Raw genomic sequence first — 27,081 nt, 5'->3', positions numbered from 1 at the left:
GGATTGGTGATATGGGTGGGAATTTGTGGGAGGTGGGGGGAGGCATGTGTTGGCAGCTGGGGTGTCACATTTGTGTCAAGGCTCTAGGGCCTTGGTCGTGTGTAGCTGTGTGAGGAGACACTTGTCGGAGCACTTCCACTTGCTGTTCATCATTTCGTTCTCTCTTTCTGTCATTCTTTCAGCTTTTCCTCTTCTTTTGTAGTCACCCACTATCTACCTTGCTTATTTTAGCCTTCCTCTGTGTGGTGGCATGTAACCCCACCCCCACCCCCCTTTGAACATTCAAAAGAGGGAGGAAAACAGAGAGCAAAGAGAGAGACAGAGCAAAAGAGTGACAGGGGCTCACCATGGGTCAGATGGGGTCTTGGCTTCCATTGAGGCCTCTCATCACATATTTGTAGATGTGTGCACACCTGCATTGCTGCACCCATGTTCAAAACTTCTATTGTTGGTTATGTACAGAGCTGTGTATGCTACTACCACACCCACTTCAGCTATGACTACTGGTACTCTCACTGCTGCCGCTCCAACAGGCAGACAGAAAATGCAAGGCAACCTTAAAGTAAAGTACTGAAAAGAGAGTAAGGTGGAATTGCTTGCAAAGAGTGGACAGTGGAGCAAAATGGGAGACCTGTTGCAGTGTCATGCAAGGTTTTTTGTTGTTTTGAAAGAAGAAGAAAAGAACTGTGGGTGTGGATACTGAAGTCACTCTTATGCTCCTATACAAATGTGATCGAGCTTATGATAAAGGCTTCAGATGCTCTCCTGATTCTAGAAAGATTTGTTTAATGGTTAAATAAAACCAAATCATAAGGCACATTTGTTAACAATTTAAGCTAATTGTTACTTTGGAAAGTTACTTTGACTGTGACACATTGAATTTTGTTCCCTGGCTATTGTTAATTTGTTTGGATCACAGAATTGACACAAATATCTCAGTTTATCAGTACCTTAAGTGGTGCCTCGTGGCAGAGAATTGTTTACATTTTATTGTAATGTTTTGAGTGACTCTGTCAAGATAGAGCAGCAGTCATTTGAAATGTCACATACTGATGCAAGAAATCCAGCAAACAAAGAGTGAGTGACAGTAAGATGGTGGAAGTGCAGGAAGAAGGCAGTTGGTGGGTTCTTCTCAGTGATTAAAGCTCTGCCAGGTGATTGGCAGTAGCAGCTGAGAAGGAAAACAGGAGCAGGAAAGAGAAGAAAAGAAGAGGTGGCGATGGGAGGTGAGACTTACTGTAGGAGCCACTACCTGAACAGACTGACTAGTAGCAGGGACCAAGCAAAGTCAAATGAGAGAATGATACAGCTAGCATGAGTGATGACACGAATGCATCTATAGTACATCTTCTATGCATTATTCTTTAATTTCTAAAGTAACTTTGAAGTTTCCTATATAACAGTTTTTTGTTTAGCACTGTATATGAGGTGAGGTGGGAAATTATTGTGGGAACAAGATCCAATTAAATGATATATGTATGGCAAATCTGTTGTATGCCCTCTGTACATTTCACTTCCATTGTGTTAGTATAAGCAGCTGTCAAGTTTTCTGAGAACATGGCGTTTCTGTATTAACTACCTAATATGACAATACACATGAATAAATGGCACGTTTGATTTTCACATGTCAACATTTATGTATGGTAAATATGCCTCACATCCAAAACAAACATCAGCATTGAAGTCACATGGCATATTTTTTATACACTGACATTCTTAAATCATCTAGTCGAGTAGTAGCTTCCTTGAAGTAGCTTTAGGCTGTTGTCATTTTTGGGAATGGTTTTTCAGTTCACATCCTCACCTGGTGTTTTGCAGAGAGCTGTGTAATCCTCCTCATTCCTCTGGCAGTATAGGGCACTCAGGGCATGGGAGGTCGCTATAGACTTGAGCACAGACAGAAGAGCTGGTTTTGGGGGCTTCCTCCTCACCATAGGGGGTCTCTCCTGAGAAGGAATCTAATCCAGCTAATCCTTTCTCTGCACACACACACACAAAGATGTGTTGAGCCACAAACATATACGTACACGTATGCATGCATGAGGTCCAGCACACGTATACTCTTAAGTGGTCAGGTATTACGTCATACCTCTGTTAGTGATGGTGAAAGACACAGGGGCTTCAGAGTGATTCTAGAAATGCTGAAAGAAAGGAAACATTTTTTATTTGTCAATATGACAGTGTATCTCTCGCTGAGCATATCCACAGTCATTTCCTTTTCTATTGGCAGTGCTGGTTGTGTAATGTCTGTAGGTATAATATGAGCAATGAGTGTTTCCTACCAGCACCACACAGAGTTCTATAGAGAATTGTTTTCCGCTGGTGGCTATGTCTTCCTTGAAAGTGCTGGATGCTTCTGTTGTCAGGTGCAAAAGATGTGCAGGGGTGGGGTTACGGTGGTGGGTGTTGCATGGTAAAGAGAGAAAGTTGCGAGGGGGAAGGAGGGGGTGGGCTGGCTTTGACAGAGGTGCTGGGCTGATTGCCATCATGATCTGGCCAATCAGAGTAGAGCCAAATGCAGTGAGGAGAGAGTGTAAAGAGGAGGGGGAGTTCAGAACTGAAAGGAGGGAGGGGGTGATGTCAGTTCCTGAGAAACCTACTTTTTCTCGCCTTGTCCCCACCACCCCCAGTCCCCCTACTTTGAGAATAGGGGGCGGGGGGTTAATGTTATGCAACATGCTGAATACCCGCACTGAGGGCACTCATACAGTGGCACACACAGGCCTCCTTCTCTTCTCTTCGGGTTTATTTTTTTGAGAGGTGTTTTTGAGAAGGTGTTTTTAATCATTAATGATGTATTACACATACACAGGGGGTAGTGCACCTTAACTCCTCGCATGTGTGAGTTACAGAGAGTTGCTGGAGGGTTGTACTGACATGATTAGTCAAATCATTTCCATAGGGCTGCCTGCAACTGCCATTTCCATGGCATTACTGCTTTACCCGCTGATTCAGCTGACATATCATAAATTGGCTTGTCAATGTATGGCAAAAATGTTTTTTTAGCAATATTCTTCAAGTTACCTTTTATGTAAAAATGATGATTTCTGGTTACAGTTCATCTAGTGAGAATTTTTTTGTTATCTGTTTTATGTCACTGTAAATGTAATATATCAGGGTTTTTCTTGACTGTCGGTCAGAACACATTGCCTCACACTGGGCTCAGTGGGCATTGTCTGAATAAACATTAAATTTGTTGAAAGAGGAGAGTCACACAGGATGGATAGAATATGGAGGTCTGAGAAATGGAGCTGGTATGGGAAGTATTTGAAAGACTCTTTAAAGACATCAACACATGCTGGGGTCAACCAGTTTTCTTAGGACAAGGAATACGGCAATATGTTTCATTTACGAAACACAGCTGTGTGTACACACACACATGCACATCCTCACATGTTCACCAGTGTACACGCACACACAGATTTTCTTGGTCCAGCTGGGGTGTTAATTTCACCCTGAGGCCGTGTATGTTGACCCCAAAACGCTGTAACTTTGTGAAGTGTGGAATTCTCTAAGCCCGAGGCCGTAATGTGCTCTTTCCTGTGGAGAGTGTACAGTCCTTTGACTTGACCCATTCCTCACTGTTTGGTGTAAACTCTGGTTCTTTGGGTGGCAGCGAGTCCATAACTGGGAAAGTGCTCAGAACAGATAGTGGTTTCTCTCTAAGCACCATCTCTTTTTTTTCAGCCAGACCTTTCTTCATCTCCTCACATATAAAACGTACTGAAACTAGATGTGCCTCTTTCTCTGTACCAGTGTTCACATTTTCCCTAGCTTCGGACTCAGTTTGCCTTTAAGCACTGAGTGTACCAGACAAGTCGACTTGTTAGTGGACTGTCAGTGTGTGTCAGGTCTAAATCAGTTCCATGCGTGCTTTTTGGAAGCGAGGGCTGGTGTAATGTAGCTGGCCTAGCAGTGGAAAGCATGTCGCTCCAGTTAGCCTAAGCCTGCTATTAATGATGAGTATTATAAACATGCCTTCAGACAGGATCAGATGGGAATGCTGTTTGGGTCCAGAAAAAAAGAAATCAAGTGCGTTTTCCTAATGCCCCAGGACGTGCCCCCCTTTCCTCTTCCATTGGTCTGACTGGGTGGTCCAGCCCAGCAGAACAGGCATGCTTGTGTTCAACTTTAATGCCATTACAATGGGCAGAAAATATTCAATCTATGCCTGCTGTTTCACAAATCGAGCAGAATTGTTAAATTGGATTAAAGCATAATAAAACGTTACAGGTTTTTCACTCAGTTTGCTCTCTCACGGGGCATTTTTCATGTTTTTTGCATGAAGAAGTGGAAGAAGGTGACTATAAATTGCAGGAGCTTTCAATTACTGATGATCAAAACGCTCTAAGGGATAAACATGCAGGCATGCAAACAAGTCTCAGGCTGAACTGAGTATGAAACATGTAAATAAACAAGTGCTTTTTTATAGCTTTAAAATTTGTGGATCACTTTTTAATCATTTCACTAAAAATGTGAGCTTGTGCCCAAGCTTGCATGACTGCAGTTGCCTGCATTTGTTCATGTGTGTGTGTGAATGTGAGAGAGACTTTGCCAGGTTTGCCTTGGCTGTGCTGGGGTGGAGCAGGGCAGCTAAAGGGGCTGAAAGGCTGCTTTTGTAGTTTGGGCTAGCTGAGAGCTCAGAGCGCACGCACAGGGCTTAGTCCCACCACGATACTGGGAGCAAAGCCTGCAATAGTCTCTTTCTTTTTATCAGACACAAATACATAATGTCACACAGATATGCAGCCATTGTGGTCTGGCACGCTTTCTCTTGTTAGCAGGTTAGAGTAGAAACACTGAGCTGTAAAAATATGTCACAGATGAAAATGATGACTCTTAAATGTACTACATAATAATTGAATTGATGTGGATATTTGCACAGAGGGGTCAAATTTGCAATGTTAAACCGTTCACTCTCCTTGTCCAGTTGGTGGGCGTGTGAATCAGGAACTGAAGTACACACGGCAGAAGATAGGCGAGGAGGCCATGTTTAACCCTCAGCTGATGATCCAGACGCCGCGGGAGGAGGGAGCCAGTGTACTAACAGTGGAAGCGCTCCTGCAGCACCTGGAGTCAGCTCTCCGAGCCAGCAGAGTTCATGTTTACCTTTATAACAGGTGATTCTTGTCTGTCTATATTTAAGCATTATATTTTCCATTTGTGGGCAGTTCAAGTCGGTTTTCCCTAAATCACTAATTTACCACAAAAAGCAGCATAATGTAATTAAACAACTACTTCATGATAATAAAATATTTATTACTATTCATTCTTTAATCATTCTGGCCTTAGGGACTCTGGGTGTTTTTGTGTCCATGACAAAAATTAAACAGAAGCTCTTCTCTTCTCCTCTTCAGACAATGGAAATTAGACCATTTATGCTACAAATCAGGAGAACTAGTCACAGAAAGTCATGTTATGGATCAGGTAAGATGCAAAAATGTTTAATGATTTTTGCTCTGTTGTGTCTAAAAACAATCTTTTTATTTTTTTATTTTTTTAATAATCTGCTGCTTTTTTTCATATTCACTTCCTGCTGTCAGTTTGTGTCTCTGTTGCTGTTTGTGTTTGTCCAATTAGATCATTGAAAAACTACATCCTTGTCTCATCATCACCCCTTTGGACTGTTTCTGGGAGGGAGCCAAGCTCCAGTCTGGAATGGTCTATCTCCCGTAAGTACTTATTACTTTTTACTGGACAAAATCTACATTTTATGATTTGTCAGCACAATCATAATATGCCAAACCAGCATATCATTAAATTAACCAGGCTCCATCAAGCATATAATCAAATTACTAAATGCTTCTTTAGTAAAATCTTACACATAGGGTTTTCTCGGGCAAAGGCCAGTAGGCAGACTTATTAAAATGATGTTTGGGAAGACCTTGAAAGCTGAGCTCGTGACTGCAGTTTATGGAATCCATGTATATGATAAGGCAGATTATTTTCAAGAGGGAGAAGATGTGAATCTTCTTTTTGCCTCTTTAGTAGAGGCTGCCCAAACATGCTCAATCCATCCAAAGAGACACCACTGAGGAACAAGAGAGTGTGTGTGTGTGTGTGTGTGTGTGTGTGCGCGCGCGCGCTCTGAACTCATCCCCTCTGAAGGCTCTATTGTAGAGGTTGCTGGCATGCGTATCGCTGGCGATAGTTTCTCTCCAGCCCTGGGCCTCACACCATTGTCTGGCCCTTCTGTTGCTAATGGCCTGCTGCTACAGTAATACTCAACAGACCTTTACCTCCGCACGTGTTTGTGCATGTGCACACTCTGTGCCACTGCCATCATTATGTATGTGTTTTGGTGATGTGTGAAGTTTTTCAGACTCATTGTCATCAGGGCATGTCACAATATGTGTGTGATGCACATTGGTCTTCGATGGTAAATAAGGATTTTACTATGTTCTGGTTGGAAGGTTAGGAATAATAACTCAAGCTTGGTTAAGCACATACAATGTAGTCCGAATGACAGAGTGAGAGAGATTCAGGGAAAAAGAGACTGAATGTGTGAGCCTGGTTTGGAGAAGGAACTCCACACTTTGCCATTGTATGATGGGAGCTTGTCTCCATATAGAGTTTTCTGTCATCTAACAAGAAAGATTACTTCTGCTATCAGAAATTAGACTGTATTTATGAAGTAAAATATGGAGGTAATTACACCCAAACCTCTGAAAAACGTAACCCCATTTGCCCGTTCATCCATTATCTATACCAGTTATCCTATTGAGGGTCTTGTTGGGGTCTGGAGGTAGTCCCACCTGACAGTGAGCGGAAGGAATCCCATCACTCCCTTGACAATTCTTTTATCAACCAGACTAATACAACATGTGCTGAAGACAATACACATGTTTAAAGTTATGGTTAAGCAGTATTTGAACTTTGCAGAGGTAAAGACCCTCTGCAGTGGACCAATTTTGACCCCAAGGAGTTCATTGAAGACTTGCGAAGGGCAGGCTTTCCTGTGGAAGCCTTTGAGGACATGTTGGAAAAGGCAGATGTCGGACATGGCTACATGGATAGACCCTGTCTCAACCCTGCTGACCCTGACTGCCCTCTCACTGCACCCAATAAGAACTCAACTAAGGTAGGCCTATATATATTATAGGCTCAGGCTCTCGGCTCTGACTATCTGTATACAGATGCAACATGGTTTTCATGTGTTTAGCTGCTGACATTTTCTTATACTTTGTTTTTGCTGTACTAGCCATTCGATGTAGCATGGGCCCTGAGTGGAGGCTGCCATGGTCTATCCAGGAAATACATGCACTGGCAGGAGGAACTGATCGTCGGAGGGACCACCAAGAATGGCAGCGGACCCCTGCTCAGGTAACATACCCACACTTACACATACACACCCTCATAAACACTGCTGTGATCACTGCAGCACTTATTTTGGAAAGAGCATGTGTTTTTTGTTCTTTTACGCTCTCCGAAATGGAGCATGCATGCGTGTGTGTGCTCTGTGTGATGTAAATCTTGCAGTCATTAGCAGATTCCAGTGAAATCTTAGAGCCCCAGCTGTTCCTGCTCAGCTCTGGCAGTTCTGCTTGGACACTACCTACTCATATGCACACACAAACACTAATACACACATGCACAGAGTGATCTATTGCCTGCCTAGTTTGTACAAATATACAGTGATTTTGAGGTACAAGAACTTAATTCCAACATAAGAACCAGGACAATGCTTGTAGATTATCTGGTACACCTATGTACAGTATACACAGTTTTATGTGTGCGATAAGCTTTATTCCCTCCATAACAAGAATTCAGTCAGTTACTTTATTATACACGCATTTTGTGTAAATATAAAACATATAATATGCACTTTTAATTGAGCAATAAGAAGCTTCGTTTAACATGGGAAAACTATGCAAATTGTTTAACATTTTGTTAATGGATCACTGATTTTTAAATTAAATTACCTTCTGGATGGCACATGCATGCAGAGAATGCAAACCTGTGCACATTCACACACATGCTGTTCACAGAGTACAGTGGGGTGTGTTGTTTGTTTTGTGGTCATGTTTTTTTCCTGGCAAGGTTGGGTCATTAGGGTGTCTCTGCATGCCTGCCTGTGTGTGTGTGTGTGTATGTGTATGTGTGTGTGGTTTAATCGCTCTGTCCATTGGGCTGTTACTGCTGGCACTAGATCTCTCCATCTTGTTTACTAGCTGCCACCATTACTCTGATTATCACCATGTTACAGAAATTGCATTCATAAAGAGAACAGCTAGCTAATGTCTGCTCCAGTGGTTCATAAAATCTGGTGAATGAAAAGAAACCGACTGACTTGACACTCTAGCCGAAAGTGACTTGTTAATGACTAACCCACTGTATTAGTTTATTACCTCCCTAAAGTGTAAAAAGACTCTGCATTAATCTTTACACTAGATACCATGACCTGCTTAAAATGTGTCAAAACATGATCAGGATCCTTGCAGATTGTGACCTCATACATATTTTATGTGATCTGTCATTTGTCAGTATCGAATTTGGTCAGTTTTTTTAACCTTTTGTGTGGTTCCGTTTCCTTGATTTGCTGTAAAAAAACAAGATCTGAGCGTATATTTTTAAGGCATGTTGGCTCAACACTGCAGCCACCCACGAGGAGGACACGAGGTCACTGTTGTCCAGTGTGATGGTTTTTTGTGGATATCTATCATTATCATGTCAAATTAGTTCTAGGAACATTCTGGAAAATTGTGATGGGTGTTTTTGGTCTGAATGATTAATCAGTTAACAATAATCTACAGTTTACTTGAACTGTAAGCACTGTTTATTGTGCAGTGCTTATGAATATTTAGACAGCTCAACATGTGGATGTTTGTGCTGTGCATGGTAAATGAAGCAAGTCTCATGGCTGTGCTCATCTGTCTTCTTGTATAAATCATGTATAACAATATTATGCTTAAACAGCAGGTGTGCTTAACACAACATTGTTTATGATGACTGCTCAAGTGCGCTGCGGTTTTAATGTATTTCCTTTTTTTCCCCTTCTACTTTGCTGGTTAAATCAGAACTCGCTTTGTTCTGGGATCTCCTGGTTTAGAAATTAAGCAATATTTGAGTTTCTAGCCTTTTGGATTAATGAGTTTCTGGGACTATTCGATCTCTTCTGCTTTTCTAATCTCCTTTTTGTTTTGTTGCTCCTCATGGTCCTTATTATTATTATTTGAACACCCACTCTGAGTAGCGACAACTGCTTAAAGCTTGCCAAAGATAAAGTATTTTCACTTTTTTTCTATGGACTGAGTTTTAATAACTCAGATTCTTCTGCTTTTCTGTTGTCTGTAAGAATCAAAAGTTATTTTCACAATCCAATAGTCCAGCTCATTGCCTTGTTTATTGTTGAGACTTGATTTGTCAATGAAGGCTTGCACTTTAGTGACCTTCTTTTTGTTCTCTCTTTCACCCTTTCCATCTTTCCCTCCATCTCACTCTGCTACCCTCCCTCCTTTCCAGTGCCCAGGCCTTGCAGACCATGTTCCAGCTGATGACTCCCAAGCAGATGTTTGAGCACTTTCGGGGCTATGAGGAGGTTTCCCACATCAACTGGAATGAAGAGAAGGCTGCAGCTATACTGGAAGCCTGGCAGAGAAGATACTCTGAGGTAAGGGCCAAAGCACTCAGGAATTAGACAGAGAGATCCAGAAAAGAGGACAAGAAAAGGGAAAAGAAATCTACCCTAAATCCCCTACATCCACATTGTAAATTACTGGCCGGATACAGGTGAACAAGGAAAGGCCCCATCCAAAGCCCAGGGCCCTGATAGATACTCATGCAACTGTCGGTGTGTGGTAAAGGGCTAAAGCTTTCGCCTCACTGTTCAGTAGAGAGGAGTAATAGAGCAAAAGGGATAGCATGTCTGGAATACATTAACAAAGTGCTGGATATCTCTCTCTCTCTCTCTCTCTTTCACTCTCTTGGACATATTCATATACAAACACACATGCAAACACACACAGAGTTCACACACAATTGCTTTCCCAGCTGTGGCCCCATTGGTGGTTCATGTGTGACATCATCTGGTCTTTGTTTTGGGGGCCCCAAACTCTGTTCGACATGGTGTGACCTTGTGTATGTGTGTACAAGTGCGTGTACATCATTCATCTTCTTGTGGACCAAGAATAACTCATTAAAAAAAGAGTTTTGAATGTTTACTCAAATACAGTATTGTTATTAATGACAATCATAAAAGAAGTCAAATGTGTCAACTAGTGCCACTTTGTGGTGTATGTTATGCATGATAAAGCGTGTCTGTATGTGCAGGCATGTTGGCATGTGCAAGTTCACACATGGGTGCAAGTGTGTGTGTGTGTGAGAGAGAGAGAGAGAGAGAGAGAGAGAGAGATCTAGTACATGCTTCTAATGTGTGTCAGCCAGCATCGCTCCCCACTGAGCAGTAACTGCAGTTCAATGTTGAAGCCATCTGTCTGCCCTGAGATAGTGAGAGAGATTGAGAGGATGGGTCATGGCACTATCTGCAATTCTCCCAGATACCTCCTAACACAGAAGCAGAGCTTCAGGGCTGTGATCAGGATGAGGTTTACTTCTTTTATACATAGAGACAGACTGTATATTAGATGTTATTTATCTAACTGACTCGAAAACCGACTGGGAGCTCAGTTCAGCTGTCATCTGTGGTGCAACGCACAAGGAGTTATGGTTGAGTGGCCATCAAAAATGAACTTGAGCATTTACCAAGCTGCTGCGGTACTGTGGAAGAGAAAATGCTCCAGGAATTGAACATTTTTGTGGGATGTTTTATTTATTCATAAGCAGTCTTTGTGACCATGTTGTGCTGTGTTTGGCTTTGAGTCCAAATCCTAAACCGGTCCCATCAGTGTTTCGGAGCTCTTCAGCCTCAGTAACTCATTGTGTAGATAGATTCCACCTTGGATCATTGGAAGCTTTCTTTTTTTTTTTTTCTTCAGATTTTGTATTGAATGTACATAAAACTAGCCTGCAGTCAGAATCATATGAATAACTCTGCTCCTTTGGTCTTATCACCTGATTTTTAGTAATCTTCATTATTGATTTTTCTATTCTCTATTCTAGTTTTAATGTGTTTATCCTGCCTGTTTCTGTTCTTCTTTCCTTTTTTTAGGCAGTGCTGCACAGTGTGACAGCAAATTCTTCACAGAAGGTCTTGTCTTTTACCACCACCACTCTAGAAGATATTCTTAAGTCTTTCTCTGATGTCAGTGTCATCCGTGTGGCCAGTGGGTACCTGCTGATGGTGAGTACAAAGCTGTAAGAAAAAGGGAAAATTCATTTATGGAGCCCATTTGTTAAATTTTACATTATGATTGGGAAATGAATATTTTATCACCTTTTGAGTAACCAAAGTCTAAACTTGGATTGAAGGTGATATAGTAATCAGTTAAAAGAGGAGGGAAGATGTTTAGTGAATGACTTACATGTACAGTAGGTTGATTAATAAATGTATCACTGGCCTTGTTGATTGTTGCTGTTTTTCCCAGCTGGCCTACGCATGTCTGACCATGCTGCGGTGGGACTGTGCCAAGTCTCAGGGGGCCGTAGGGCTGGCAGGTGTCCTGCTTGTGACACTGTCCGTGGCAGCTGGTCTGGGCCTCTGCTCTCTCCTGGGAATATCCTTTAATGCTGCCACCACACAGGTAACACACACATGAAAGCCACTCTGGATTGGCAGATTGCTGATTCATACTCAAAGACACTAAAAATCAGAAATTGAGCCAATTGTTGGGATAGTCTCTCAGACAAGGGTAAATTTCTTTCAGTTATTTTATTATATTTTAGTATTTATTTGCAGTGCTGCATGTTGTATTTATTTAATTGTTAGACTGTGTACACAGTAGCCCCTTTTACACAGAGGTTGTGGCAAACAGCAGGTGTTTTGACTCTCCTTCAAGGCAGCTTTTTTGATTTAAGCCCTTTTACACAAAACTTTAAAAAGCTGGCAAAACGTTGCTTCTGTGCTCCTTTTACCCAGCTGCCAGAATCCCAGTACCAGAGTTACAGCCAATTTGAAAATTAAACAAATGGGCTGTTATCTGACTTGGTTTGACAAATTGATAAATGGATATCGGGAATTACAGTAGCTACTACTGTATGCGCATCCCGTTTCAGGTCTGTGTGTCTGTTTGAGGGCAGGGCTACACACACACACACACACACACACACGGTGTACAGTAGAATAGACACTCACACAGACCCCCTTCCACAGAGTTGTGTAGACGTGTGGCTGTATTTATTCGTGCTTCACAACGTAACCACAATGAAACAGGCGGAAAACTTGCACAGCAAATCTGCAGTGTAAAAGGGACTAGTGCTGCTCATTTTCAGCGTTTGACATTTGACTTGATCATACGGGATCAGAAATATTGTCGCTTTATTTCTACTCCCAAAAAAGCTAAATTGTGAGAGAAATGCATAATGCTAGCTAAAAACTACAAAAATGGCTGTTCCTCTTTCATGAAGCTCATGAAGTTTGTGTGTGTGTTACAGGTGCTGCCCTTCTTGGCTCTGGGAGTCGGAGTGGACGATGTCTTCCTCCTTGCTCATGCCTTCAGTGAGACTGGACAGAACAAGAGGATCCCGTTTGAGGTGAAGCAAACATCCACACTCATCTTTTCTTCCTCACCTTGTTGCTAGCCCTATGTCATCTTATCTTACACCACAGAGGAATGTGTGAAAGCCTGTCTGTGCCTGTGATGTAGCATCAAGCAACGCATGTACCACACACTCTGCCTTTTTTTGAAATCAGAATGGCAACAGCTCCACTCTGTATTCAATAAATGATATTTTTGTGTTTAACTTGCATGTTTTTTATGGATTTTTAGTCAGACTTTATTATAACGCCACATGTATTATCAAGCTAAAACAATCTTAGTTTGCTTCACACAATTCACTCACTTGACTAAACACCTGCTCATGAGTGCTTCTACTCATCAAGTGTGTATGATGTTTTAATACGATAAAACAAAGTATTTTGTATGTTAACAACAACTCCAAATATACATTGTGACAGCAGCAAGATAATGATCTGCACAAGCAAATCAAGGCACATGCAGAATTAAACACAACAAAAAAGAAAAGCAACAACAGTGTAAATAAAGTGTATATTTCTGCAACCTCATGTGGAGTGGGATGATGTTTCCTGGCTAGAAGGGGAAAACACAGGCATGTATTTGCTTGTTTTTGTTTTCCCCTGCTTCTCTCCCTTTCTAGACCTTGTCTCTATTCCCCCCTCATCCCCCAACTCCCTTTGTGTGGCTGAGATGAAAACTAAACAGAGCTGAACCTGATCTCTCCTCTCTGAGACACACACACAGGCGCACACCAAGATACACATGCCTGCAAACACTCCCTGTGTGGTCTTGCACGTCCTTGCATCTTCACACAGTTGTCTCCAAACCTTCCAATGGTGTGTGTGTATGTGTGTGTGTTCACTATAAGAAATAGTTTAAAAAAAAGAAAAAAGAAGTTGCTCGACAGGAGTGATCTCCCTTCATATCGATTTGTTTTGAGACGCAGCAGGTCAGTTTGTTCTTTCTGCTTTTAACTCCTCTGCAAACAGAAGTAGACAGACCCGGGGGATTATCGAAGCACTTCAGGGCTTCAAGAAACATTGCAATCACTGTCAGTCAAATCAGTGTTATGATAATTGTATATTACACTTTTGCCTTTGGCTAAAATCTGATCAAAAGGGTGTCATTGCTTCTCCTTTCATCTCCCTCTTGATCTGTGTCTGTCAGGACCGTACAGGAGAGTGTTTGAAGAGGACAGGGGCCAGCGTGGCTCTCACCTCCATCAGTAACGTCACAGCATTCTTCATGGCAGCCCTTATCCCCATCCCGGCACTCAGAGCCTTTTCTCTACAGGTATGGCCTGCAGTGAGCGTGAGTTTGTGTGTGAGAGAGCGTTCAGTCGTGTGGGGCCTTTATCTCACTAACAGTCCCGTTCCACTCCTCACAGGCTTTACATTTCTCCAGACTGTTTTGTTGATTACATTCATCAAACTGAAACTGTGTGTTTTGTTAAATTCATCCACCCTTTCCCTTCTTTTTTGAGGCCATTTAGTGGTGGGCCTTGTGTCTGTCCAGATTGTGGCTGAGGTTCATGTAACTGAATCCGTATGTGTGTGTGCGTGTGTGTGTAAAGATGGTGGGGATCCAGAGGAGAGGTCTGACTTTTCAAACATCTGTCAGTAATTATAAACGTCATTAGAAGAGTGAGAACTGGGACAGAAAGAAACGCCTGTCACACTGTCAAAATGCCTCCAATAATCACTGAGTTGTTAATTCTCACTCAAACTCACTCAATCATAGTTATACAGATTATAAAGAGAAGATAAGGAATAATTAAACATTTGAAGGCTCTTGTATTAAGACTGAGTCCTGGCAGCAGTATAAGAAACAGAAGGACAGTGCAATAAAGGAAAACGTGTATAAAAACTGTATAGACAGGTTTGATTCATAGGCCAAAGGTCATTTGTGCTGGAACAGATGTGAAAATAAAGTATGTGTAGGTGTGAAGTAGGTTCACTTAGATTGGGACAGTATTAATTCATGCATATATGCAGTTATTTCCAGTTATACAAGTGATAGATTGTATTATAAGCAAAACTTCTACATGGATTCATCCCCTGTTATGTCTAATTCACTTCCTTCCATCAGTATGAGGGGGGAGAAAAAAATAAGAATTTAATCCAGATAACAACATGAAAACACACACAGGAACAAACACATTTCATGCGCAGAGGACAGATGTGATGATAAATCTCCCCTACTCTGGGGTCAGCTAGCGGTTGCTATATGTGTGTGTTAGTGGAGTCATATTAAATCTGTCTGAACGTTAGTGGGCCAATTGAGAATTAATTGTTCTACTTGCAGAGTTTTTCTTTAACTTCATCTCTCTTTTTCTCACATTGTTTTTTTTTTGCTCTTGTTGACTGAGTAGTGAGCTGAGGAATGAGCGAGGGCGAGGAAGTGTGAGTGTGTGTGTCTGGTTGATGTTAAGGTGTGGTTTAAGTAGGAGGCTGTACAGTTTTTTTTTTTTTTTAAGCTGTCAGTAGATACATACTGTATGTGTGTATGTGCATATTTCTGTGTGAGTGTGTAAAGGGTGTGTGTTGTCTGTACAGCCGCAGCGCCTGCTCATCACCTCAGATCCCGCGGGCCTCCGGCTCCTTGGGTGGTCTGGCACACACATGGGATTGTGCGCCTGTGTGTGTGTCTCTTTGGAGTATTTGTGTGTAGTGGTCTGGCAACTGCATGAAATCCAGATTGTACTCTGGGCTGGGCCCCAACCTAACCCCAACCCCCGGCCTCTGCTCCAGAACACCACCTTCAAATACTTAACCACAACACTGTACTGGCTTCTATTACACACACAGACATACACACACGCATTCTCAGTGTTTTTGCCTCGAAAGCAACTGAAAACATGGTGAAGGGCAGTTTTTGTTAGTTTGTGTTGGGAGACGATTCTTCAAGGATGTACAACAGCGTCACAGTCATTTGGCTATTTGGAAGTTGTGTATGGATGGGGGTGCAGGAGTACTTATTGGAAAAACACTTTTCATTATATTTAATTACATTTTATCCTAGGATTTGAGCTTTTGTGTAGAAAAATTGTGTTGTTTATTTTTTCCCCATTGGATTTCTTACTCTTTTGAAGCTCCAGTTGTTTTAGATGTTATCCTACCACTGTCTATATGTAGTGTCACTTTGATCACTTTCAGTTCTTCTCTTTGATAAATGCAGTTTTTCTGTAATATAACTGTTTCTCACAGGCTGCAGTGGTTGTGGTGTTTAACTTTGCCATGGTGCTGCTCATCTTCCCTGCCATCCTCAGTATGGACCTCTACCGACGAGAAGACAGACGTTTTGACATTTTCTGCTGCTTCTACAGGTGTGCAGATACAACCCCCCCCAAATCAAAGCCTAATTATTTCTTAAGTTTTCTGTTTCTGTCTGGCTACTTGGTTGTTTCACTGTCTGTGTCTCCCAGTCTTTATTAAACTTTATCAGTCTGCCTGCCAGTTTGGACACGCTTGTTGGCACATGGATTGTACAGTTGTGCACTCACACTATTAAATTCCCTTGTTGGGTCTCAGCTCTATAGTTCATTCTGTTGGCAGACAGAAAGAAGAGATTCACAGTAACTTAGGGCTGTTAAAGTTTTTAACATTTAATGCAGTTTCTCTTAAAAATTAATACTTAATAGTTTTTCCTGTAAAGACTTTTCTAGAGTACCTTAACTTTGATACTTTCAGTTTTAGAAACTGTTAAGCATTTCACAGTATCCATCAATGTATTTCTTTTCTTTTCCAGCAGTCCGTGGTCTGACATTTTCCACTGTATTTGTCTCTTCAGCCCTTGTGTCAATCGTGTGATACAGATTGAGCCTCAAGCTTACCTGGATGGGGTGGACGGGAGTCACTACAGTCCTCCCCCATCCTACCACACCCCTCCTCCCTCTTACTGCACGCCTCCCCCAAACTACAGCAGCCCACCTCCCTCCTACAGCAGCCATGGCTTTGCTCAGCAGACCCAAATCACTATGCAGTCCACAGTGCAGCTCAGGACTGAGTATGACCCCCGAACTCAGGCCTTCTACACCACAGCTGAGCCCAGATCTGAGATTTCTGTGCAGCCCATCAACACTGCTCCAACTAGGGGCAACCCTAGCAATGACTATTACACCAGCAACCCCAGTGGGAGCAGGAGCAGCAGCAGCAATCACAGCAATCTCAACAACAACTGTAGCAGCCAAAGTAATGGGGGATCTCGAGGCTCTGCCACCTTCTCCCCTCATCATCCGGCATCTCATCCTGCTGCGCAGACTTCAGGTGTTAACTCAGTCCCTCAGGGTGATGCAGTCTCAACGACTGGCCAGAGCCCAGAGAACAACAGCTCCACGCGGGACCTGTTGTCCCATTTAGGAGAAGCCTCACTGGGAATGCGTTGCCTCGAGCCTCCCTGTACTCGTTGGACCCTGGCTTCTTTTGCTGAGAAGCATTATGCGCCGTTCCTTCTGCTGCCCACTACCAAGGTGATTATAGTTTCCCTGTGTGTGTGTGTGTGTGTTGGTACAAAAGAGAGATGGAGATAGAGGGTGTGATGCTGCTGTGTGAGGTAAGTGTGTTTGTGCTGACTCACCATAGCGATAATCTGAATGAAAGGCATAGTCACCAGAGTGTAAAAAGTAGTAGGAGGAAATGGAGGAGGCTGTGGTCATAACCCTGTCTGAGTCACTTAGAAGCACGCACACACACACACACACACACACACACACACACTGACCTCATTCTAGTGGGTGGCCTGTCCTTTCAGAGCCTTCCAGAACAAAATCATCTGGTGACCTGTACTTGACATGATTAGAAATCTTAGGGAGGGACTTTTCATCCCACTGTCAAATGTTTCTTCATATTACCAAACTGCTTCATGCACTCCTCTGATGCCTTAATCCCATGCTCCTCTTATTGCAGAATGACATAAAGGAAAATTGTGTTTTTTTTATTTCTACAGCCTGGGTCTTATTTTGTTGTTTCTTTTTGGGGGGGTGTTTGTTATGGCAACTTTGCTAGAAGAAAAGTCTGACAGAGGAAGAAAAACAAATGGTCAGATGATCAGATAGGTTGTAAACAAGTAGGCCGTTTCCCCAAAGTAACCAATGTAAGGTAAAAACAGAATTGATGCACTCAAAATTATAGTAATGGTTGGTAAAGCTTATTGCAGTAGAAGCGCATGTGCACCCAGTGGGTCAAAGTTGTTTCAGGAAGTCAGTCTGTAAACTCTGAGGGATGTTTACAACAGACAATTTGGATAATAATTTCACTGTTCATCTTTCTTTTTTTTTCTTCTAAATAATTTTGGCCAACTTTGGAGTTTATGTAAAACCAGTCAGTCATCTGACTGTTCATATCTCTTGGCCTGGCTGAGATCTTTTACCAGTGTTACTGTTGGAGTTAATTTAAAGTAAGTCCCTTACTATGTACTGGTTTCCACTGTTTTTGCGTGTGAGCAATTCTTGTTGAATACGTTTCTGTCATCACTCATGTTGCTGTATCTTTGTCCTTCTGTTTCCAGCTGGTTGTGATTGTGCTGTTTCTCTGCCTGCTGGGAGTCAGTTTATATGGAACCACCCAGGTGAGGGATGGCCTGGAGTTGACGGACATCGTGCCGAGAGAGACCAGCGAGTATGACTTCATCGGTGCCCAGTTTAAGTTCTTCTCCTTCTACAACATGTATGTGGTGACACAGCGGGCTGATTATGCCCAGAACCAGCCTTTACTGCACCAGCTCCACCAGAGGTTCCACACTGTTCGCCATGTGCTGAAGGAGGATAATGGGCAACTGCCTCGCATGTGGCTTCAGTACTTCAGGGACTGGCTGCAAGGTAAAAAAATAAGCTTATGTAATTGCCACCTCAGCCAGATCCAGACTGAGTTTAGTCATAATCTTTATATAGATTTTTGACAATAAAGTGGGTCAGATGTAGCAGTGTGATTCAGGCTCATTGTTAGATCACTTAAGCAGAGCAGACACTGTATGAATATGGCCCAATTTTAGATCCGATTCAGTTGCGCCCAACTACTTCTAGAGTCAGACCAAATTTCGGCCTGATCAGTTGTTGTTTGATGTACAGTGCGAGCAGGGTTCCAGCGCCCGTTTTATGACCCAAACAACCAACGATCTGCCTCCCAACCACTCGGATGGATTTCTGGCATATCAGAAGTCTGGTTGGCTGTGTTGCAGATCCACAGCCCGAAGTTAGTTCAGTGCACTTGTGTGAGTACATAGACAACAACATGACACAGTTGAGATATCACATTTTGTGGACAGATTCAACTGAAAGGAGGCCATAGACTACACATAATATATTTATAAACTGTATATGGACAAGGCTAGCGGAGCTCTGGAAGTGCCACGCTGTACAATGTGACATCAAAGTGTTGTCATGATCTCCGACAACAGGAGGAATACTGACAACAGATTACAGCTGTTCGTCAGTAAAATGACAAAATGTAACGCTGTTTTTCTTTTGGTTGACTTAAATTTTACTGGAGTTGTCACTGAACACCCCTGCTCCGAGGTTCTGTTTAAATGTCTAGTGTGAGCACCCACGTCGTGCCGGTCTGAGTGAATGAAATGTTGTTTGGTGTCTGCTCAGCTTTAAATAGTACCCTACTGCTGATGTCACAGATGATTTGTTTATTAATACCTCATTCAACATCACTGTTCAGCTTGGCTCAGACATGGGAATAATTTGCTTCCTCATGGTTTGAGATCATAATTTGTCATGGTTTGAGGTCATAAATTTTTTTTTTTTTTTTTGCTGGGTTCTTACATGAATCTGCAGAAAACAAGATGTTGGGCAGGAGTTCAAATGTAGATGGGACTGCAAAATGGACACTGACAGTAGCTGATTAAAATCATTTGTTTCTTCCATAAGTACGGTTGATGGAAGAGGACGAAGTGGGGGCCTGTATTTTTATACTTGGTCGTAGGCAGTATAGAAAGTTGCAGATGATGTCGGCCGTGTGACTTAGCAAACACGCTCAACCAACTCCATACTGCACATACTAGTTGTAGCTTTTTCTTTATATCTATATCTTTAATTTTATGGGACCTTAAATTAATGTTGCATCATGGTAGGACTCACTTTGCTGATTCTATACCCAGAACTGACAGCTTCTAGGAATTGTAAAATGCCATTGAACAAAATTATTTCTTCCACATGTCACCATAATCCAACAATGGGTTCATTTTCATTGAGGAAGCACATTCACTGACTTGACCCTAATGATAAAACACATAGTGTAAGTCTGTGTGTGTGAGCCAGCTGGGAACCACACAGAGAGAGTGTGGGTAAGAGAGAGAGAGAGAACTGTGTCTGATATTGCTCTCTGCAATGGTGGGACAAATTAGAGCCAGACAGGCCAAGGAATGAGACCCAAAACAACATCTCCCACAGACGGACCACAGCATGGGCCTTGGGGTAGAGCCGAGAGGAGGGGAGTGATACGCATATGGATTAGAAAGAAGTTGAGAAAAGGAGACACATGTTACTGATATATTCACTAATAATCACTTTGAATCTAAAGCAGCAGATCTTAGGCTTTTGAAGTCTTGTTTGGTGATTGAGAATAGAGCAGGGTTATCATATTAAATCAGTCAAACTGACAAGTTTAAGACCAGGTTTGATTGATCTTTTGTTATCTTGTACTGTTTGAGTTTTTATGAACTGGGCTTTCTAAGTGTGTTGCACAAGAAGAATGACGCTAATAGGGCATGTAACCTGTTATTTTTGTGATTCTTTTCTATTTTGTATTTGTCCTTTTGATTGTTCCTCCCATTTTAATGTCTCTGCTCCTTTGGTGGGAGAGTTTTCGAATAGTGTATTTTAGTTCTGTCCTGATTCTTCTCTTTTAGAAGCAAATTGTTCTCAAATTGAAACTGGTGTCTTAGCAGGTGCATATAAATATGTCCTTTAGTATGATGCCTGTTTGATAATGCCCGATTAAGATCTTGTACAGGTCAAAACATTGCTGCTATTGAATTTAAATTATTGAGAGTGTAATACAGTGTGCAAACATTTTTTCTTGCTTTTTACCTTCAACCTGTTCACCCACAGCAATCACATTTAACTAGTCTGTCTGTCTTCTGCAGATCTCCAGCAGGCATTTGACAAGGACTGGGAAGCTGGCCACATTACCCTCAACAGCTACAAAAATGGCTCTGACGATGGCGTCTTGGCATACAAGCTTTTGGTGCAGACAGGACGCAGAGATAAGCCCATCAACTTCAACCAGGTATGTTCAGGATTAAAGCCTATGTCACTTATTGACAAATGAGATTTAGAAAACATAAGGCCATTCGTTTTTTTATATTAATGGTATTATCAGTACTCCCTGTACAGAGACTAAAACCGAAAGTCAATTGTATCTATTCACAGTTAACGTCCGGCAGTCTGTCTGTCCTGGATCAGCTTATTTGTCTGTGCCATAGACCTCAGTTTATGTTCAAAAACAATTGTGAAACAATTTGACACAATTTTGAAACATGAATTGTTTCAACAAAGGCCCAGGACTGTTGCACACCTTAAGACTTGTTTGTAGGAAGAATGGGACAAAATAATGACACCTAACACACTTAATCACTCAGCATCCTCAGTCCCTAAATGTCTTTTAAGTGCTGTAACAAGAAATGCAGGCTTCAGAATTGAAGTGAGTGTTTATTTCGAACACAGAATAAAATTGATGAGGTATCACACCAAATAATGTCCTGCTGTATTGTTTTCAGTGTAATACAGGGCATCTTTATATAGAAGATGAATCGGCCTTAACCTTTAAAGTTAAGATGTGAGGATAGTGTCCACCACTATCAAAGCAGCAGTATGTATATCTGTATTTTCTTATGGTTGGCTGGGGCATGAAGAGCCACCCCCAGCTAAAAACTGTCCCTCTCTCTCTTTCTCTCTCTGTCTTCATCATTTCTCTGTGATGACTTTACCGAGCCCAGGAATTTAAAGCTCTCACTGGGGCTGCAGCGTGTCTCTGAAAAACCTATTAACTCTTCATTTAAACCATTTTTGCCATTTGTACCACACAGAACTACCACTTGGTCATGCTGTGTGTGTGATGCACATGTATGCAGGACCTTGACACTAAGATGTCTCACTTTAGCCTTTGAATCTGATACTTTGTCAATGATTCCAGCTGCAGTTCCTAGTATGCGAATATGGAGGACTGAAAGAAATCAATACACCACAGAGAAACTCCCGCAGGCCCCAGCTGGCCTATAAACAATGGATTCTGGAGTCTGAATTCTGCAGCCCCCTGGCAAGGAATAATTAAAATTGTCAAAATAAACTGGAATCACAAAGAGGTGGATTTATACCAGACTTTTACAAAATATTAGGATGTGTATTTCAACAAATGATAAATTGAGCTATGCCTCACTATGTAGGTCAATGAGTTGAAACTGGCTTTACCAATGTGTTTGAAAGAAAAACGCTCATCTGCTGCATTTTAAGATCAGTATCCTCTGCATGTGATATAACATTCAGTTTCACAAAAAGACAATGAGCTGTATGGAGAAAGTTTAAAAGGGTTTTAGGTCAAAGAATCCTCCACCAAACATTGAGGAAAGCTCCTTTTTTTTCTCTTGCTTACTTCAATAATCCACACCATCAGTAGTATGTTATATAATATACTACAACAAACCACACCATTACATTCACAAAAATTACCTGAAAAGGTGTTACTCGTGTTATTTGCAAGTCTGTACACGCTTTGGTAGTAAGCCTGCAACATTTTGCTGCACAGTGTTTTCAGTGCACCACATGACTTTATAGGTAGAAATGCAACCAGATTTTATCATGAGCACTGGCAGAGCCACAAGATATCCATGACATTGTGTTTCCAAATGGTTCCGCCTACACATAGATTAGTAGAGCTGTTGGCATTGCACATCAATTGAAGTCAAAAGAAGAGCAATGAAAGCCAGTACAAACTGCAGATAAGCTGCTGGAGTTAGCTCTGTCTCCAGTGTGGCACCGGAGGGGGTGACTGACATTTAACAATGATAGGAGTCAAGCTAGTGAGCCACTGAGGTCTCAGAAGGAGGCAGAGAACGAAAGAACAGGGCGGAAGATCGACTCAAGATTCTCCAGTGACAGTAGAAAAAGGTCAGCAAGTTAATAATGAAGAAGAGGAGGAAGTGAGAAAAAGGACGGTGTAAGTGGAGCTCAGAAAGCTTGCTCAGCTTCAACAGGACATTGAATGCTGTTTTTAGTTTGGTACCTTCTCCAGAAAACAACATACATAGATGCGTGGCTGTATTCTTAAACAGGAAACAGCAAAAACAGAAGATAAGGAACTAGATAAATTAAAAACCAAAATTCTTGGCCAGAATTTCTGCAAACCTCAAACACAATACAAGCCATGTCCCTGTCAGCACTGACATCATTTTCCTCAAATATCATTAACTTTGACCATTTTATTTTGTTTTTTTATATTTATAATTAGTGTGTGAAAGTGTGTGTGCATGTCTAGATTAGTGTGTAAAAGCTCTCCCCCTCTACTTTTAATTGTTTGTGATTGGCCTTTTCTTCTACCCATTAATTTCCATTGTAGTAACATACTACTCTTGCCATCCTTTCCACTAGTCGACAGGAAGCAGAAGCACACCTGGTGTGCGGCCCCTGTGACATCACTTCCTGTGCTTGGGAGGGGAGTGTATTTGCTGTGAAGGCCGCCAGCAGAACTGCCTGGGCTTTCTGTGCCAGCTTGGAGACATCACGTTCTCTCTCCATCTCTTCCTCCCTCCCTTTCCCTCCCTCTGTGCTCCACCACTGTGTCCTCTTTCAGTGAAGGGAGCTGAAACACTGGGTTACTTTGTGACAGCTCTGTGTATGGATTTGTATGTTTTGACTGTGTGTTCTGCTTTTGTCTGCTGTGTGTGCCTTTACTACAGTAGCTGTTTTTGTGCCTCAAAATGAAGACCAGATCTTTTCCAATCCTGGCAAATTGCAGAGCAATGTTTTATTTTGTTATGCCACTCCATGGATCTGTGCAGAGGTGTTCTGCCTTTAATCTGTCACTGCTATACTTTCTCTACTGTGGGTGACCATTGGTTTTCTATGGCCTTGCCAGTAATATGGAAGCTGGGCATGTTATTGTGTAGAGTATGTGTGTGTGATTTGAAAATAAGTTAGTTGAGAGATAACAGAAGGAAGTAAGGATGAAGAGAAGGATGAGCTGGAAAGTTTCAAAGTGCTAAAGAAGGCCATTCCTAACACTATCAAGAGCTCTTTCCTTCTCAGGCCCAGGTTGGTCTGCAGCGCCGCCTGGCATTCTGGGTACCCGTAGGGGTCAGGAGAAGCAAGCACGAGCAGCAGTTGTACAGATGTTGTGTTATTTTTATAGCTCTACTCCATTTGCTGGGTGGCATTTCCTTCAGTGTTAACAACCAGGTTAACTACACACAGACGTGCTCAGGGACTCCAGCCAATTTTTTTTTATTGTTTCACTAACTCAAGCAATTTTTCTCTCCCTACTCCCCATCTCAAAAGAACCCTACTCCTCTTTTCATCTGCTTTACTCCATGAGTCAAGTTTCATCCCCAAAACTCTCCCTGCCTCCTCAAAGACAGGATTTATGGTTCCTAGAAGGGAGAGAGACAGAGCAGTGTGCACTGAGGCTTTTACCTCTCAGGAGCTAACAATGCTAGGCTACCCTCCTCACCTCACATGGGGGTGCAGAAATAAGCATGACGCACATTTATGTCTACCTACTGGCCAGAGACCACACAAAATGACTGAAACAGAGCTTGGAAGCAATCTGCAAACAAACACTCAGCATGGTTTTGGTCTTACAGTGGGTGGACGTCAGGAGTTTAACTACAGGCTTCGTCATGTATTTTGCATCAACCAGCTCTATTTGGTAAGACTGAGAGTGATTATAGTGGGAATCCAAACTATGCACAATGGCATTACATAGCCTTGACAAGTCTGGGTATGGCAGTAATATTATGCTATTTTGGGCATGGCTGTTTGTCATAGTAATCTATCCAGTAGTTGTTCAGATATTTCATAAGTCTAGACCAAACTGGTAGACCAACCAAAAAACTGGCCTTACTAAAAAAAAATGTAAAAAAAATAAAAAATAAAACCCTAATAATGTTAATATCCGTTTCATTCCTATAACTCAGTATAGGAATGAAGACTTTAAGCAACTCTACTGTAACCAAGATGCCAGTTGGTATCACAGCAAATCACAAGTCTATTACAACACATACATTACAATGTTACATTTAAAATTAAGACATGGTAGCACATTCTTGACAGAAAAGTGCTGCAAGGCTTTCTTCAGAAATTTGTTCAGAGTGGTCAGGATGTTGGGCCTGATGTTGGCCTGCCCGTATCTACTGTATGTCAAGGGAGATGCTGACTCAACATTTTCCATGTTTTAATGTGGCATGATGATTCTGGGAAGCAGTGATGAGAAGTATGGGAAATTTCAGAAGGGCAACCAGTGTTTCATTTTGGTTAGATTTTATTTGGGGGGGGGGGTTAAAGAGAGAGGGACTAATATTGGACTCTTATTTTAAAAGCTGTTATATTCTCCTGCACTCATGCACGCATATAAATAAGCATGTCTGTGGTCAGATCACCTGTACAGTGTTTGGTTACATGCAATATCTTTTCATGTCCAGCCACAATATGATTTCCAATGCAAGCAAGACCTTTTTTTTTTTTTTTTTTACATCACTTATTCCATTTGCTGATTTTTTTCATTTTCAGATTTCATAATTTGGCTTAGCCTTATACTACTGTAAATATAAAGGACATAATTTAATCCTCTAGAATGCATGTATATTTCTGAGAGTTTCTTTTGAAGAGAATACAGCTTAATAGAACCTGAATTGCCTACATTAGTGATTATGTTACATCATTAATTCACCTCCTTTCTCCTATTTGTAGCTGACTCGTCAGAGGCTTGTGGATGCAGATGGAATCATCAACCCCAGGGCTTTCCACATCTACCTGACTGCCTGGGTCAGCAACGATCCTGTGGCATACGCCGCCTCGCAGGCCAACATTCGCCCACACCCTCCTGAGTGGCTCCACGACCGTACCGACTCCATGCCCGAGACGCGCCTCAGCAGTAAGTCACCATGCCATAAGTTCACAAAATATGATACAAGGCAGAACAGGATTCTATATAATGAACCGGAATTGAGTTTTTTTCTTTTACAGAAGGAAGGAAATGTTAGTAATAATGTTGTTAGCTCCAACAAATTAGGTGTTGCAGTAATCAGAAATCTTGAAATTCATACTTGCTACATGGTACAGCTGAGCAAATTGTATTTACTAACTGCACACTGACATTTTAGGCCTAACGTATATGGGGCACACTGGTCTCTGCAACTTTTTTTAGGTTCCATGAAATGGCCGCTACATGTGTGCCGCATTTACCTCTTGTGGTTTGAGTTATTGCTCCTTGTCTGCCTCTTAGCTTTAAGTGAGGAAGTAGACTTTACTGTACTAACACTGTGTGTGTGTGTGTGTGTGTGTGTGTGTTTGTGTGTTTGTGTATATGTGAGCTCAAGTTGCAAGGCTGAGGACAAAGTCATGGTTCAGTGTAGTTCTTCTAATGGTGCCTGTGGTGAATGCTACGATCCTGGCTACCATGGGGCCCTAGCATTACACACACGCACGCACACGTTATTAAACCTAGGTGACCTCAAACATGACACACACCCTGTTCTCATTTCCCTACCACACACACAGTCTGTAACTCACTTAAAAAAGTCGTGTTTGATTCCAGCCTGTGATTAGGTACAAGTTCGGAAGTGCTCCACAGGGGAGGAAAATGATTGGATAACAAGGAGAGACTGGGTTTGGGTGGGAAGCACAATTGGATAACAAGCAGGAAGTCCTTTAGAGGGGGGAAATATGATTGGATAAACAGTGTGAAGTGCTTGGGTGTGCGGGAGCCCCCCTGGAGCAGATCTGTGCTGGCTGCAAGCCAACTGTGTCCTAATGGAAATTTATAGTTGAGATTTTAGTGGGCCAGACCATGTTGGCAGTCGTTCCTGTCTGACCCTGCAGGCTCATACCAGACTGTCCAAAACCAAATATTTTTATGAGAAGATAGATGGATAGAAATGGAGCTGGAGAGTAAGTCTTTCGATCTCACCCATGCAGAAATGTGCCGTTAATTACACTTCAAGAAAAATTTGAACAAACACACTGTTTTGTCAGCACAAATGATGACTTCATAACAGAGTGAGAGGCAGGTATGCATGTTTATGCATCTATATTATGCTTCATGTTTAGGGTGTGGTAATGGTGGTGATTCCGACATTGTAATTACCGTGAATCAACGATAACTGTGACACTCTGCTGTGCCTGGAACTGATAGGCCCTCATTAGCCAGCTGAGCCACAGACTGCCTGGGTTTGAGTCAATGGAGCTCTGTTTCACAATGCTCTTCCCACCCCGACCACGCGCGCACACGCACGCACACACACACACACACACACACACACACACACACACACACACACACACACATATACATAC

General features: G+C 42.1%; 1 protein-coding gene across 1 annotated transcript in view; it reads left to right on the top strand.

Moving 5' to 3' along the window:
* ptch1 (patched 1) overlaps positions 1-27,081 on the top strand; it is a 46,241-nt gene that overhangs the window by 12,422 nt on the left and 6,738 nt on the right. The window contains exons 3-17 of the mRNA XM_020593780.1: positions 4,931-5,120; positions 5,358-5,427; positions 5,581-5,672; positions 6,883-7,081; positions 7,202-7,323; positions 9,463-9,610; positions 11,108-11,239; positions 11,484-11,639; positions 12,490-12,588; positions 13,740-13,865; positions 15,779-15,897; positions 16,362-17,040; positions 18,078-18,387; positions 20,661-20,803; positions 25,477-25,660. Coding sequence (XP_020449436.1) covers positions 4,931-5,120; positions 5,358-5,427; positions 5,581-5,672; positions 6,883-7,081; positions 7,202-7,323; positions 9,463-9,610; positions 11,108-11,239; positions 11,484-11,639; positions 12,490-12,588; positions 13,740-13,865; positions 15,779-15,897; positions 16,362-17,040; positions 18,078-18,387; positions 20,661-20,803; positions 25,477-25,660 — 2,769 coding nt within the window. The remainder of the gene's footprint in view (positions 1-4,930; positions 5,121-5,357; positions 5,428-5,580; positions 5,673-6,882; positions 7,082-7,201; positions 7,324-9,462; positions 9,611-11,107; positions 11,240-11,483; positions 11,640-12,489; positions 12,589-13,739; positions 13,866-15,778; positions 15,898-16,361; positions 17,041-18,077; positions 18,388-20,660; positions 20,804-25,476; positions 25,661-27,081) is intronic.

The sequence above is a fragment of the Monopterus albus genome, unplaced genomic scaffold (assembly GCF_001952655.1).
Source record: "Monopterus albus unplaced genomic scaffold, M_albus_1.0 scaffold20.1, whole genome shotgun sequence".
NCBI classification, from domain to species: domain Eukaryota; kingdom Metazoa; phylum Chordata; class Actinopteri; order Synbranchiformes; family Synbranchidae; genus Monopterus; species Monopterus albus.
Note: the sequence above shows the minus strand (reverse complement) of the source record. Positions and strands in the feature narration are given on the sequence as shown.